This window comes from Manacus vitellinus, unplaced genomic scaffold, assembly GCF_001715985.3.
Source record: "Manacus vitellinus isolate BGI_N305 unplaced genomic scaffold, ASM171598v3 scaffold_6_pilon, whole genome shotgun sequence".
Classification (NCBI taxonomy): Eukaryota; Metazoa; Chordata; class Aves; order Passeriformes; family Pipridae; genus Manacus; species Manacus vitellinus.
The window spans coordinates 38,954,463-38,970,662 of record NW_021940750.1 but is presented as its reverse complement, the minus strand read 5'-3'; the positions used below and the strand labels follow the sequence as shown (position 1 = coordinate 38,970,662).

The window sequence follows — 16,200 nt, the reverse complement described above, 5'->3', positions numbered from 1 at the left end:
TTGTTAAAAGTCAGATTATCAATCTTTTTCATCCCCCTACTTTATAATCCTTGACTTTCATTCTTCAGTTAATTAGGAGGCTCTTTAAATGTGAACAGAGCTAAAAAGTGCTGGTTGCCACGTGTTAAGTGGCCACGAACACAGGTTAACACAGGGAGGTGGTGATTAGAAACAACAGAGGAGTAACATGACATTTTTTTGGCTATAACAAAGAGATGGAGCTGGTTACCAAAGTGACTCTTTACAGACTCATTTTCCTGATGTCTGCAAAGTAGCAGCAGAAGCACTTCTGTTTGATTCACAGTGGTTGACTCCTTTTTGGGAAGAATTTATCCATTTAGATTAAAGTTAATCATTTCCTTAATAATTACCATTGCTTGCAAAAAATTTAGGCTGAATAAGGTCTTGCATGACTGTACAGTGAGAAATGCACTTTGCAATAAATGCTCTCCTGTGCTATATGCTGAAGATACTTTTACACACAAATTAGTTCTGGCTGCTATTGACAATAAAGTTTAAAAACTGGACCAGAGAAATCAGTGCTTCCTTGATGCTGGAAGTCAAGAATTATGGATATTATGGCTTGATTTGCCAGTAGCAGTGAGTTGTTAAACCAGGAATTTGTAGATTATACCTGTTCCTTTGAGTACCTGTCAGTCTTGTGGCTGCATTTGAAACCTAAATCATGGATTTCTTCTTAGCAGCTAAATCACATATTTCGTTTCATCCTGCTACCATCCTTGTGTTCTTTTCATGTTTCTGTGCTTTTGTCTGGTAGATTCAGCTTGAAAATGGCAATTTTAACTCCTTCATTGCTGTCAGTACTGAGACATCTCCCTTAGCACTTCTAGATTCTGCCCTTCCTGACTCCCTCCCTCACTCCCTCCATCCCTCAGCAAATATTTATGATTCCTTCAGCAGGAAGGCTTGAATTAGCAGAATGTGGGATGTCCCTGGGTTTGTACGTGTCGATGACATGCAGTTTATCTGCTCTTGTTTCAGGTACAAAGGTTAAGTCAGCAAGAACCCAGACTTCTTCTCACACACAGAAGGTCATCACCAGCCCCAGGAAACAGCATCCTGTGTATGCTCTTGCCCAGGAAAATCAGTATGTCTTCAGTCCCAGTCAGGATGTGCCTCCTGCCTATGGTCCCCTTGAAGGTCACCTCATTCCCATGGCTATTCCACTAGGTAGGAGTAAGTAACCTGGAGAAGGATGTGTGGAGGTTAATTGCTGCTGCTTCATGGAAATACGACTTGTTCCTTCTTAAATCAGTGGTTTGAGGGTTGGAATTAGATGATCTCTAAGGTCCCTTTCAGCCCAAACCATTCTGTGATTTACCCTGGTCCATGAGATTTGCAGCTGCCCTTCCCATAGGATATCTGGGGGATCAGTTTAAAATGTTCTGGTTTTCCTCATACTTTATTCTGGATGTCTAATGACACCCTGGTAGAGCAATTATTTCACTGAATCACAGAAGGGTTTGGGTTGGAAGGGACCTTGAGGATCATCTTGTTCCATGGGCAGGGACACCTTCCACTGGACCAGTTTGCACAGAGCTCCATCCAACCTGGCCTTGGACACTTCCAGGGTTGGGGCATCCAAAGCTTCTCTGGGCAACCTGTGCCAGGGCCTCACTCCCTTTACAGGGAATAATTTCTTCCTAACATCCAATCCAAAGCTACTCTTGGTCAGTTTGAGGCCATTCCCCCTTGTCCTGTCACTACATTCTCTTGTAAAAAGTCCCTCTCCATCCTTCTTGTAGGCTCCTTTCAGGTACTGGAGCTTATTGCCCCACTTTTATTGCTTACCTGTCCCCTTTCTTGCACACTTTCCACTTCTAGGGTTCATATTCTGGCTTTAAGTTTGGTGTCCACATAAGCAGGAACTGAATTACTGGCCCTTGGATTCAACATTTGCAATGACTTCAGCCCAGCAGTTTCAGTAGGATTGTGCCAAACACACTAAATCAATTGTTAAAAGGTTCTGTATTTTTCCACCTTGAAGAGAACCTTTCTACAGGCCTTGTTTTGAGAAGGGTTAGTATTATATTGGCATTTAAGGAAGAGAATTATGTTTTTTAAAGGGTCTCTCAAAAATTTGTGAGATGGTGTTATAAGTGTAGTCTTATTTTGGATATGATTACAAGAATGTGAGGTGGGGGAAACATGGTGTGTACTTTTTGATCAGCAAACACAATTCTGATTTTCAGCAGTAGGTGTCACCACAGTCAAGAAAGTAATTTTTAAAAATGGCACTGTTGAGTTTACAGTTTCTGCTGGGAAAGCCTTCAAATTACCTGGTGAATCCCCATAGTGTTAATAGGGGGCTTTTTAATTGGTGTGTAATTGCACACAGAATCTCAGTCTGACATGAAACACAGACACGTAGAAATTAATTTTAATTAATTTATGAATTTGCTGACTTTGGAGATTTAGATGCATTTTTAATTGTTTTTCAACTGTCCTTAGGTCAGACCCAGAGCAGTACATCCCTGCAGCCTGCTGGGATCATCATAGACAAACCACACCCTGTCACAGTTACAACCTCCCTCCCTCAAGTGCCAAAACCTCCAGTTGAGATAAAAAAACCAAACATAGCTGTGATAGAGATGAGATCAGAGAAGAAGGATCCACCTCAGCTCTCTGTGCAGGTACTTCTCAAGAGTGATGATTATTTGTTTGTTTATTTTAATGAATGCTAATTAAAGGCAGTCTGATCCACCACTAGTGCTCTTTGACATCAGTAGATGGTTTTCAGCAAGCAATAGAAACACATAGCATGGAGGGACCAGGAGGTTCTCATGCTGTGCTAATATATTCACTCATATTTTATCAATTATCTTTATTATTTCACCAAAATAGAAAACTGTTTCTTCCCTCTGTCACCTAGGCAGGGTGTGTGTAAAAATAGATCTGTGTCGCATTTTCTTTTTTTTTAATGAGATTTTTCAGCCAGAACAAACTTGGAATCAAAAAAAGTATAAATATAAATGTCAGTTTTCTTGGATGACTGCTTTGGCCTTTAAGATTTCTGTTTCAAGCATGATTGTCAACCCAAGGATTTCACTGCAGATTAATCAACCTCCACAGTCCTTACCTGGTGGGCTGGAGTTTGTTGTTTTAATTTTTAACATGAGTCTGTTGTCAAGGAAGTGAATGTTTCTTATGTGTTCATTATTTTGGGCTCAGATTGTTGAGACTGTACACATCCCACATACACCTTTCAGGTTCAAATGATTCATGGGCCTCAGAGTTAAATACAGGTAGAGTTTTGTGTGGTTTGTTCCTTTGCTGTGTCACTATTCCACCCACATTTTGCTGTTAGTTCACCCAGTTCTTAAATGCTTAATGTGATTTTTCCCTGAGGAATTAAGCAAGCATTTAAATCTTTGTTCTTAACAGACACACAATCCATTTTGATGCTACAGTGGACCTGGTTTTATATTGTAATACAATTTTGCTTTTGTTTTACTCTACTAGATGTGTGACAGTGTGAAGCCAATAACCAACCTACACAGTGCAAACAAATTGCAAGTCAAACACACATCTCCCATATAAATAATAAATTATCAATAACAGGTACACTCACCTTCTGTCACAGGCAAGGCAAAGTGTCAGGGAACTAAAGAACAGGAAAAATCAGGTACTGCAAGAAAACATGTGAATATTTCTGCCCTTAGTTTTTTACAGGGTTTTGTTTTTCAGAACCAAGGTAATACCAGGTCCAGGCAGCAGAAAAGGGGGGGTCTCTGAAGTTTAGTGGCTCAGTAACAGCTGGAAGAATCTAAAAAGTTCAGTGATAACAGCCAAGCTAATACATAGATTTTTATATTGAGGCTTTTTTTTTTCTTTCCCAGGTGTTACCAAATGTGGACATTGACAGTGTTTCAAGTGACAGTGTGAGTGTAAACCATGTTCTTCCAGACTCTGAACCTCTTCTTCCTCCTGTGGATGCTGTAATACAGGTATTGATTGTCTGTGAATTCAGATTTGTTCAAAACAGAAAATATGTTAAATTACTGCTAAGCTATCTCATTGTCTTGTTTTAGTTAGAGAAATGAGACAGTTCCAGGAAAAATTGAGTAATTATTCTAGAGAATTTATTGTGTAAAGTATTTGTTTTAAGAACATGAGAAATTATAGCAAGACACTATTCTTCCAAGATTAAATAATCACCATAGTAAAATTCTTAATAAAAACAGTGTTTCTGTGCCCTGTTAAGAATTATAATCCCTGTTGGCCCATGTCTGTCTGGTTTACACTGGCTTCAGTGTTCTGATGTGAAGGCTGAGGATGTTCCTCATTCCTCCATCTGCTCCTTGGCTGTTCTCTGGTGGTTCATGGCATTTTGTGTCCCTGGGAGCCCGTGGTGTGTGGAGCTGACCAGTCCATTTTCTTCCCATGGAACTTTTCAGAAGTGTTTTTAATCTAATCTAAGCAGCACTGAAGGTTTTTGTACAACTCTAAGGGTGACTGCTGCCTGCTGAACAATAGGGACAGACTGGAGAGTGTGAAGGCACGGTGCTGCAGGGATGGTTTTTGTATAATTATTGTACATTTTGTTTGCCCTGTGTGTTAGTTGCTATTCTGACTTCAGGAGTGGGGTCCTCCAGAGTCCTGTGGTCAAAGTATTCACTGAACAAGACAGAGATTGTGGGCTAAAATAGTGATTATTATTTTAAAACTATATTACTCCATCACCCCAAGATGATCAGAGGGATGGAGCACCTCTGCTGTGAGGAAAGGTGGAGGGAATTGAGATTGTTCAGCCTGGAGAGGAGAAGGCTTTGGGGTGACCTAGTGCAGCCTTCAGTGCCTGAAGGGAACCCACAAGAAACATGGAGAGGGACTGTTTACAATGGGGTGACAGAGTAAGAGGGAATGACTTCAAACTGACAGAGAGTAGGTTTAGGTGGGATATTGGGAAGAAATTCTTGGCTGTGAGGGTGGTGAGGCTCTGGCACAGGTTGCCCAGAGAAACTGTGGCTGCCCCATCCCTGGATGTGTCCAAGGTCAGGTTGGACAGGACTTAGATCAACCTGGTCTAGTGGAAGGTGTCCCTGCTCATGGCAGGGGGGTGGAAGGAGATTGTAGTTAATGTCCCTTCCAACCCAAAACATTCTGTGATTGTCTGATTTTTAAATAACACCACAGAAATTGTACATCAGTAAATTGCTTAAGAGCAATTTAGAGACTATTGCCCTACAGCTTTTGATCCTGAAATATTCCATTAGATTTGGTAACAGCAGGTTTTAGTTGTCAGCATGCAGGAAGTTGTTGTTCTGATAATCTCTCCTTATGCTGTGCAAAGAAATTCCTCCTGACTTGTAAGGTGGATAAAGCATTTTCTCTCAATTCAGATTACTGACAGTGAGTGGTGATTTAATTGCATTCTTGTCATGAAGTTTTTCTTCTAATGCATTTTCCCCTCCTGTATGAAATACCTAACAATTGCAATCTGTCTTTATAAGACCCCAGAAGATATACACAGTGAAGACACAGAGTTTCCAGGAACTAATTTCATTGATGTCACTGATGTCATGCAGGTAATCACATTGCAAAAGGGTCCTTTCTTTTAAAAAAATGTGTATTTGTTTTATATCATTCTGTCATATCTGAAAACGAAGTAAACAATACTAGCAGCTTTAAAAGTACACACTGTGAGCACTACTCTACCTGTTTACAGTGCTATAAAGAATATTAGAAATTACTGTGTGTTGGTAAAGTAGAGTAGCTTTTGAAGAATTAAAAAGTTAAAATTAGCTTTTATTTGGATATGTTAGAATCCACTAGAAATACAAGTAGTTCTCTAAAATCAGCAGTGATTACAGCACTTGGATTTCACAATTTAAAACTCTGAAGGTTATGAATATGTTGACAGGCTGAAAGAGCTGTGGTTGTTCAGCCTGGAGAAGAGAAGGCTCCAGGGAGACCTTAGAGCACTTTCCAGTGCCTAAAGGGGCTCCAAGAGAGCTGGAGAGGGACCTGGGACAAGGGCCTGGAATGACAGGACAAGGGGGGAATGGCTTCAAACTGAGAGAGGGCAGGGTTAGTTGGGATATTGGGAAGGAATTCTTCCCTGTGAGGGTGGTGAGGCCCTGGCACAGGTTGCCCAGAGAAGCTGTGGCTGCCCCATCCCTGGAAGTGTTCAATGGCTTGGAGCAACCTGGGCTAGTGGGAGGTGTCCCTGCCCATGGCAGGGGTTGGAATGAGATGGTCTTTGAGGTGCCTTCCAACCCAAACCGTGCTGTGATTCTGTGTAAGATTCTCTTACAGATTTTAAAGTAAGGTGACCTCTCTTTTAAAGAATGAAAGTATTTTCTGAGGGTTCCTTTTAGAAAATTTTGGTATAGAGCAGTTTGCATGTGCTTTTGAGGCCCTAAAATGATTTAGCAATATCTCATTTCAGTCAAACATTGTAACTTCATGAGAGAAAGGACAAACAGTGAGTAGTAGTCACAGTACCAGGCCTGACAGAGTTCAGGTATTTGGACATTGCTCTCAGGCACATGATGTGACTCTTGGGGAGGGTCCTGTGCAGGGCCAGGAGCTGGACTGGATGATCCTTGTAGGTCCCTTCCAACTTTGCCTGTTCTGTCATTCTCTGTACTCATGTACTGCTCATCTCATAGATCTCATTAGGAATTTCCAAAATTTGACAACATTGTCGTTTCTGGTTTATTTGAGAAACTCTTTCACAGTTTAATTTTTTTAGGTAGCAAGTCCTCTTTTAATCAGCTGACCTCATGTCAGAGTAGGGGCTGACAAACCCTCAAGGTTGGTGAGGGTTTCACTTCAGTGAGCAAGACTTGCTGTGTGCATTTCAAAATCTACCCCCAAATGTATTCTTTTTACCTCTTCTTCATGCTCTGGATCCCAGGATTAGAGTGTACATTGAATATTAACCCTGTAGCCTACAGGTCAGTATGGTAGGTTTATTTTTAAAATGAATTCATCATTTAACATCATCAGTTGGTTAAAACAACCTAAATTGGTGGTTTGTCCATCACAACTGTGCAAATGCTTTATTCACTTATAGTTTCAAAGTTACTGATGTTGTTGGAGGGGAGGATTTAAATCTATGTGGACACTGTTCTTCTGTTTGCATTAAAAAAAAAACTTTAATTTATGAAACTAAAGAGGAAAGCTATTCAAGAAATCATTTTATGAACTAACAAAAAATACTGCAATGTTAAATTTTTATTATGTGAATAATAGTTATTCATCTTTTCTTTTTTCATCTTTTTCCTGGATTGCTTTTATCTCTTTTTTTTGGCAATGAGATATATTTTAACCACAATACCAAAAAATGTTCCAAGTGAAACATATGTTTGGCCTGTGACCACACGGACAATGTTCTTAAAAATGTGCAAGGCAAACACAATGTGGAAGCATAAAATCAATCTCTGGAGTGGCAGGGGTATTTAAGACATCAAAAGAAAGCAAAGTTATTGTTATAAAAGAGGCTTCAGATTCATGAAAAAATGTGCATAAAATGCTGTATGGAAAAACAGCTCATTGTTGTCTTCCCCCCCTCTCCCTTTTATTATGAGAACTTAATTCTCTTAGAACTGAGGAGGATAAGTATTTGTGTGAAATATCTTTTGGGGTTTTTATCTTTTCCTGTTTTTTCTTCCCTGGAAGTGTTCAAGGCCAGGTTGGACAGAGATTGGAGCAACCTGGTCTAGTGGAAGGTATCCCTGCCCATGGCAGGGGGATGGAATGAGATGATCCTTAAGGTCCCTTCCAATCAAACCCTCTCTTCTTTCCACATCTCCTTTTCCTCACTGTAAACACCCCATAAAAAGTGTTGTTCCATCCCAGAATACCTATTCCCTGCATCCCAGAACAGTTCATAGTGTCATCACCTCCTCCAAATGCACCTGCCCCACCTTAAGAAAGGTGCCATGGAGAGTCATTCCTTGGGCTCATCTTGCTGGGTGTCACTGCTGGGCCCTGGGGCTGGGCCCTCTCCTGTGGTGGCCCTTGGAATAACCCATGTCTGGTGCTTGGTTGGGTTGTTCTCCCACCTCTTATTGTTCCTCTGTGCTCCTGTTTTTGGGTGGAGACAGGCCTTTTGTCACATAATGGAACACTCTGCACTGTGCCCCAACCTGTCAAACACAACCCACCCCCATTGCTACCTCCCTATCTTGTGTTTAAAGACTCAGAGCTCCATCTTCCAGAATAGTTGAATTAGGTGCTCTTACTTCACAGTAAGAAAATTTATGGAACAAAGCAGAAAACAGCAACAGCTTTGATTTCTTTATTTTTGATCAATGGTTGCACCTACAACAAAGTAGGTTTACACTTTCTGCACAGAAGAGGTTTCCTTGCATGAACTTGCCTTTTCAGCTTTAAACTGGCAGAGGGCAGGGTTGGATTAGGAGGAAATTCTTGGTTGTGAGGGTAGTGAAGCCCTGGCACAGGTTGCCCAGAGAAGCTGTGGCTGCCCCATCCCTGGAAGTGTTCCAGGCCAGGCTGGATGAGGCTCTGAGCAACCTGGGGCTAGTGGAAGGTGTCCCTGCCTATGGCAGGGGGGGGAACTGGTTGATCTTTAAGATCCCTTCCAAGCCAAACCATTCTGGGATTTTTTCAGAGTGAGGACCTTGCTCTGCTCACATGAACCAAGAACAAACTCTCAGATTTATTGTGTCGACTCTTGTGAGCAGCCACATCTGGGGGGAGCTTTAGCAAATTTAGTGGGATTTAGGATTGGAGACCCTTTTTGCTCTCTCTGAACATGCCCTAAGTGCAAGGTGGTGACTTGATTCTCAGAAATTTTGCTTCCAGTTTCAACAGCACTCAATATTTAGAACCTGCAGAGCTCAGAGTAAATGCATTTCCCTCAGCCCTGGTTTCCCACACGCGCTCGTGGGGACAGGGATGTTTTTACACGTGTGACTCTCCAGACAAAAGACCCCAGGTGACACCTGCAATGCAGCCTGGCCTTGCCTGTGAGAATTGCTTTAGAAATCCATCAAGAAATCCATGGCTTAAGTTTTGGGAGGCTTTGATAAAAGCCTCTGCATGTACGTGTTTGGTAATGGAACAAAACTAATCCATACCACTAATCATTATGAACTTTTTTTTAAAGTTCTTTCAGTGTAATTTGGGAAATAGAATTTCAGCTTGATACTTTATAATAAAGTATGGTGATTAATATTCCAATCATATCTGAAAGACCTTCTAATTTATGCCATATTTTGATTGGGAGTCGTGATAGGTATTTTCAACAGTCTCCAGGGAAGCAAAATGCAGAATTAAGTGCAGATTATTCAAGATTGGTCTACAAGGTGATATATGTTCAAGTTCAATCTGTATAATTAAATACTGACTGTTACACTATTTTTTTATTTCAGCAGAGGTGATATATCACCCCAAAATGAATACAGTTTTCCTCTGGATTTGTCCATTATTGTGGATTTGTGCACTATTAAATATCAAATATTTTAGAAATGCAGGAGGACTGCAAAAGTTTGTCAGAGTTACTAAATATATGTAAGATTTATTGTATGTACTTGGTTTATTTAATCCAGATGTTTGTATTTTGCATACTCTCAGAAGTATTAAATAGGCAACATCAAAGAAAATTTATGGAGTAAAGCAGGCAGAAGAAAATGCATAATGAAATGCTGGACAAAGACATCTTTACATTTGCTGTCAGAATGAATTATGGTTCTGAGTACATATATCCTGATAGCATGAACTGCTTATCAGCTTGCAAGGCACCCAGTGCTTTCTGAGTTGAACTAAACTGGTTATTTCTCTGCCCAGAATGGTTTAGAGATCTTTGTTTGCCACCCAATATACATATTCTTCAAGAATATACATATTTTCACTTCTTTGAAGAATTATCCCTATATAAAGATCCAGAAGGATCCTGCTCCCCAACAGCTCTTTGTTGTAATACCCATCAGGGACCTCTCTGACTTTGCAGTTTTAAAGTATATTAAGGTAGGAGAGAATTATTAATGCTGGGTTGGGGAAGGAGACAGGAAAATGTCACTATCTTTTTATTTCCCCTTCTCTGTTCTTTCTGTTTTCAGTGATTTGTTCTTTTATTCATAGATAATATATAGCATGTTTGTTTGTTTGTTTGTTTACTTTTATGAGTTAAAAGTAAGTTTAATTTATGTAAAGGAAAGGAAGATTTTTTTTTTCTCTTTTCACTGTGTTGGAGATTAATCTTAGTAAATGTGGATTTACAGGGAGCTCTTTTATGCACCATCACATACCTCTCACTGGTAATTTAGGGCCCAGCTCTTCATCTCTTTCTGCCATGCCAAATTTTCTTCTTAGAGAATCATATTGCCATTAGAGACATTTGCTTTTAATATCACAAGTGAAGGATGCAGGTTCTCATCCATCAGGAGACATTACAGTATGATGGATTAGTGACTGCTTTTTGGGACTTGGTGCTGTGTATCCAGGGAAAAAGGAGGGAGGCATCTTTGGGAACAGCCAAACATTATAACACACACCAAGTCACTTGTATAACTTTTTAGAAATAGCGTATTATCATTAAAATCAAGATGTCTGTGAGGATTTTGTGAATTATTACCCAGAAATAACTTCTAACTTTCAGCAGCTGGACTTAATGAAACTGTAAACACACGTGTAACATATGTGTAAAATATTAATGTCTGGTCTTCAAGTTTATTAGAGTTTTGACAGACTACATGCTCATTAACTTTTGGGAATGTGTCTTTTCAGACGGGAAGCTTTAACGAACAAGTTTAATTCATTTTAAAAAAAAAGCAACCAGAACACCAAAACCCAAACAAAACAAAAAAGCCTTAACCCAACAAGTAACTGTAGAAAGTTTCCTGAAGTTTTTTGTTCAGAGGAGGAACGTTTCTGTTGTGTACATTAAAGAAACTTGACTTATGTCACAAGTACATTTTTCAAGTGTTAGCATTACCACTGGCTCTCTGCCCTGTGCAGCACAGGCAGGAAATAGGAGCCAAATCATGTTTTACTTAGCAGTTCCTATAACTTTATACCTCTACAGATTTATGATTTGCTAAGCTTAGAGTTGTATCAATTAACTAGGACACACTGAGGAGGGAGAACGTGGTTCGTGTGCTGTGACACATCTACAAGTGTTTCTTAAAGAAAAAAACCTGACAGCTACCTCAGTGACATTGCCTTGCAGAAATGCACCATAACTTAATTTACTCCTTATTTATTAGGATCAGGAAGAGGAGAGGGATGAAATTCCAGAGTTCTCTGAGCCTCTTCTGGAGCTTAATGGCCAGTTTAAAGTTGCCTCACCAAAATACAACGGTCCTTTGTTTCCTCCAGTGGCTTCTGCCCCTCAGCAGCCTGCTGATGTTTTGGATGAACTGATTCAAAGGAGAGAAACCATCGAAAACAGGCTGATAAATTGGTGAGTTGCAATGTAACAAAAGTGGCAAAAGAATATATATGGAAGGAGGAATGATTCCCTAATTATCCTTCCCTTTCTTCTCGCCTCTGTTCCCTTCTTCCTTTTCCTTTGAGCTGCCCTGCATTTCATGTCAAGGATGCTCTTTTGTGTGCTTTTAGGTGTCTTGGTGTTTGCTGATAGTTAAAAAGATTTTATTCTGCCAGGGTGGAACAGGAAATAATGGCAAAAATTATCAGTGGGATGTGCCCAGCTCAGAAGGAAACAGTGCCCAGTGTCAGCACCTCGGAGAGTGGAGACGAGGAGGTTGTAACCCCTGACATTGGTAAGAGGGAGTTACTGTTCCCAGCAGATGGGATATCTCAATTTTTGGCTAATTTTCACAAGCTGTGTAGGTAGCTGTTGCCTGAGCCTCAGGGTGGATAATGCTGAACCAGTGAAACTGTAAAAAGCAGCAGTGCACACTTTAATTTATGTTGTGTTATAGGGCCACTGAAATAAATTATCTGGGGGAAAAAAAGGGAAAAGAAGGCATAAATCACCCCACTGTACAAATCACCTTCTGTTACTGGCCATCTAAATCAGACTTGGCATTTTGCTAAGCCTGTAATGTTTGTTTGCCTTTCTTTTGTTAATAGATATGTCAGAAATCACCCTCCACTTTGTAAATGTGTGAGAGTGGAGAGAAATGCATTTCTCCTGTGATGTCACTGCTCTTTGCTGTTGCCTTCTTTTATGATCAGGAATTGTTTGTCTACTCTTGTTTATCTTTAAAGTAAAAAAAAAAATCACTTTTTTCAAAGGAATGCTTAAAAGCTCATGGAGAACAAAATGAGTGGCTGCAGTACAGAACATGCATTTTAGGAGGTGGGACCTGGACGTGAGTTTTATGTTCCCTCATTTTCAGTTGAAGTTGCAGGTGGAGGAGGATTTCAGCTCTTTGTCAACGCTGGTGTCCCTGTGGACTCAGAAATGATAAATCATTTTGTAAATGAAGCTCTCAGTGAAACAATTGCAACCATGTTGGGTGACAGTGAGGCTCAGAGGGCAGTTCCTGATCCAAATGTTCTTCCAAGCACAGTGACTAAGGTGGTAAGTGTCCATTTTATCTAAGCCTTCCTACAGAAGTTCTAAGGGATAATTTCTCCATGGCATGAGGACAGGAATGGATGGATGAACTGAATGTGAATTGTTTGCCTTTTTTTATAATTCCTTATTATACCCCAGCAAGCAACAAGATTAAACCTATTTGCCCCTCTACTGTGCTCTGTTGACACCCACCTGGCAGTGCTGTGTCCAGGTCTGGAGTCCTCAGCATAGGAAGGACATGGACATGGAGCCAGTCCAGAGGAGGCCATGAAGGTGCTCAAAGAGCTGGAGCCCCTCTGCTCTGGAGACAGAGCTGGGGGTGTTCATCCTGGAGAGGAGAAGGCTCCAGGGAGACCTTAGAGCCTCTTCCAGTTCCTAAAGGGGCTCCAAGGGAGCTGGAGAAGGACTTTGGACAAGGGCCTGGAGTGACAGAACAAGGGGGAATGGCTTCCCACTGCCAGAGGACAGGGTTAGATGGGATACTGGGAAAGAAATTCTTGGCTGTGAGGGTGGTAAGGACCTGGCACAGGTTTTTCAGAGAAGCTGTGGTTGCCCCATCCCTGGAAGGGTTCCAGGCCAGGTTGGATGGGGCTTGGAGCAACCTGAGCTAGTGGAAGGTGTCCCTGCCCATGGCAGGGGGTTGGAACTGGATGGTCTTTAAGATCCCTTCCAACCCAAACCATTCTGGGATTCTATTTCACTTTTGAAAAAAGAAATTGAAGAGAAATCAAAATCAATTCCCTTGTGCTGCTGCAACATGCTGGATTTATTTATTTATTTATTTATTTACTTTAAGGATGAGCACAAAACTCATTTCTAAGGAAAGGACTTGGTACTTAATTTCACATTGTCAAAAGACAGCTCATGTTATTTTCAACAAAAATAAGTTACTGTTGCTCACTTGCAATAAATGAAATATAAAGAAACTAATTTCTTCATCTAAAAAGAAAAGGAAGCTGAGAGTGATATTTTTGGTCTTGTGGGCTTGCAGCCATTCTTTAATATCTGTTAAAATGGCTATTAATTCTTTCTGAGTTTTGAGCTCAGTAGTTTTCAGTAAATGCTTAATTGATTAGTAGAGCTTCCTGTAATAGAGGATAATTTCCTGTGTTCCCTTTGATAATCAGATGACAGCTGGCTCTTATTTTGATACCAACGTGGCTGTGCTGCAATCTGGTGTTGTGTAATGTCTTTGGGATGCATGTGGAAATTGCTGTGCTTAGAAATACAGCTACTGGAGGCTTTGTTGAAGTGAGATCAGTCATTTTGTTCTGCTCAGTGTATTTAGGCTGAAATACCACCTGGTGCCTGCTGGAAGGGACAAACAGGTTATTCTGTAGTCAGAAGTGATCAGTTCACTGCTGTGGGCTGAAATACAGCCCTCCTGCATCTCTTCCCCACTCCATTACAGACCAAGGAGGGCCTGATGTCCAAGATGTTCCTTGTAGCCTGTTATTCTGGTCCTTGGAAACCTCTTCTGTTGTCCATCCTACATTTACTAATGGCCCTTTTGTTGCTGTACCAGCTTCAACTGAAATATCCTTAGGATTATGAATTATTCATAATCCTGAAATGATTGTTTTTTCCTTATTCCATATATGCTGCCCACTCCAAGAGATTAGTTTTGTCCTTTTTGGCCTTTGTTTAATTAGCCTAAATAAATCAATCATCCACGCGGGGGCCATTTTTTGACTCTTCCTTATAGGCAGCTTTGATGTTTTCTAATTTAGGTTGGTCTGGAGCACAGGTAACACTAATATGCTAATAACATCTTTAATAATAATGTGGTCTGTGAGATGGAGTTTCCTCAGTGCCTTGTACTGTGGTAGTGATACTCTCCTGCCTTCCTTGGAATCTCAGGTGGCCAATTATGTTTTTTAAAGCCTTTCCATATTTGTAGCTGGTAGCTATCCTTTAGCTTGTGCTATCATGAGGGTTTTTTTTAATGCTTCTTTTTCCATTTGTGCTCAGCTTATAGCAGAAGTTTTTGAATATGTAGTTGATGCATCTTGATCTGTCCCTTCCCACTGTGAAGTTTCCTATCTAGAACTGCAACTGTTCCTTAATTCTTTGGTGTCACAATGTGAGCTGCCAAATGTGTTGGCATGTTCCACTTTCCATAAGAGATTCTAATAAAAATCTGAGGACTTATTCTTCAGAAACTATAGTGGAAGTCTTCCTATAGCCTCGTTGTCTTGTTTTCTTTATGAAATGTCAGAGAACAAAGCTGGAAAAATTCTGGAAAGGTCCATCATATTCCTCCATAGCAACTTCAATGACAACCATCATACTTGTCAGATTTATGTCCATTGCTGTCATCTTTAAAAGGAACATCACAATTACATTTGTGCTTATTTTGGTGCTCTCCTGTCTTGTCTGTTCCTTTGTTTGTAATCTTCCTTTTAGCTGATTTTTCTTACCATAAAATTACCGTGTCACTCAATTTTACCCGTGTCACGAAATATTTTCTTGCTTAGCATTGTATCAAATGCTTTATTAAACTTCATGTAATAATATAATTCATATTTAGACTGGACATTAGGAAGCATTTCTTTACCAAGAGGGTGGTCAAACCCTGGGACAGGCTTCCTAGAGAGGTGGTTGATACCCCACCTGAGGCTTTTGGACAATGCCCTTAACAACATACTTTAAATTTTGGTCACCCTGGAGTGCTCTGGCAGTTGGACCAGATGATCACTGTAGGTCCCTCCCAACTGAAATAGTCTGTTCTATTCCATACATAATGATTTCCCAGTGTAATCATTCTAATGATTTTAATTTAATTTGTAAAGGCTTTAATTTATTTTCTCCAGTCACGCTGTTTAACCCCGCACACCTTTCTGTTTAGGTGGAGGAGTGAGATCCATGAAGATGTATCCAAGCAACAACTGTTCCTGTTCTGTGAAAACCTGCCTCTCTCTCTCTCTTCCTCAGCTCTCTCTGGGGATACTTGGAAGGCAGGAATTCTGCCTGGAGATAACAACTGTGGTTATGATTTTTCTTCCCCTCAGGAGTCTCCTGTGCCTACACCACTGCCAACCCCCCAGGCCACACCACCACCAACACCACCTTCAGAAAAGGAACTGCCCCCAGTCAAAACTCCAGAGTCATCTCCATCACCCACAGAAATGAGTGGGGATGTTCACGAGAGTGAAAAACCTAAAGAAACAGGTATTGAAAATAATAATTGAAGTTTAGAAGCAGCAAATATGCTTTAATCTGCTGCCTTTAATTTTCCTCTTCAAAGACATGTTATCTCTCAGGATAAATATTCTTGAGGCTACAATACAAGTGGGAACTCATGTAGTAGAGAAAATATGGGCTAATTTATATAAAAAGCAAACATTTTTTGTTTGGTAACAGTTCTATTTTCAAACTTAATGCGAATTTCTGTGGTCTGTGTCATTTCCACCCCTCCCAACCCCTCCACAATTTTTCACATCAGAAAAATAACTGTCTTTTGCTCTTTCCTGCGTTTCTAATGTTAATTAAGTCAAATGCACACTTTTCAAGTAAATGGAGAGTGTTTTTAAAATGCAGAGCAGTCTCCCTTATTAAAGGAAGTAAGAAATTGAGGTTTTACTCTAAATTCTTCAGGTGCCAACACCATAATTAAAAGAAGCTATTCTTAATCTAGTCTTGTCTCCATAGCTATCAAAAGGTATCACAAAAACTGCAAGTGCTTGGTAGAAGTGCCTAGATCTGAGATTTTCTTCCTG

At 40.4% G+C, this 16,200-nt stretch overlaps 1 protein-coding gene across 1 annotated transcript in view; it reads left to right on the top strand.

Moving 5' to 3' along the window:
- Positions 1–16,200, top strand: part of KIAA0586 (KIAA0586 ortholog) — a 72,768-nt gene that overhangs the window by 17,289 nt on the left and 39,279 nt on the right. The window contains exons 15-22 of the mRNA XM_029964300.1: positions 1,003–1,191; positions 2,473–2,654; positions 3,861–3,968; positions 5,475–5,549; positions 11,199–11,395; positions 11,599–11,717; positions 12,300–12,484; positions 15,493–15,652. Coding sequence (XP_029820160.1) covers positions 1,003–1,191; positions 2,473–2,654; positions 3,861–3,968; positions 5,475–5,549; positions 11,199–11,395; positions 11,599–11,717; positions 12,300–12,484; positions 15,493–15,652 — 1,215 coding nt within the window. The remainder of the gene's footprint in view (positions 1–1,002; positions 1,192–2,472; positions 2,655–3,860; positions 3,969–5,474; positions 5,550–11,198; positions 11,396–11,598; positions 11,718–12,299; positions 12,485–15,492; positions 15,653–16,200) is intronic.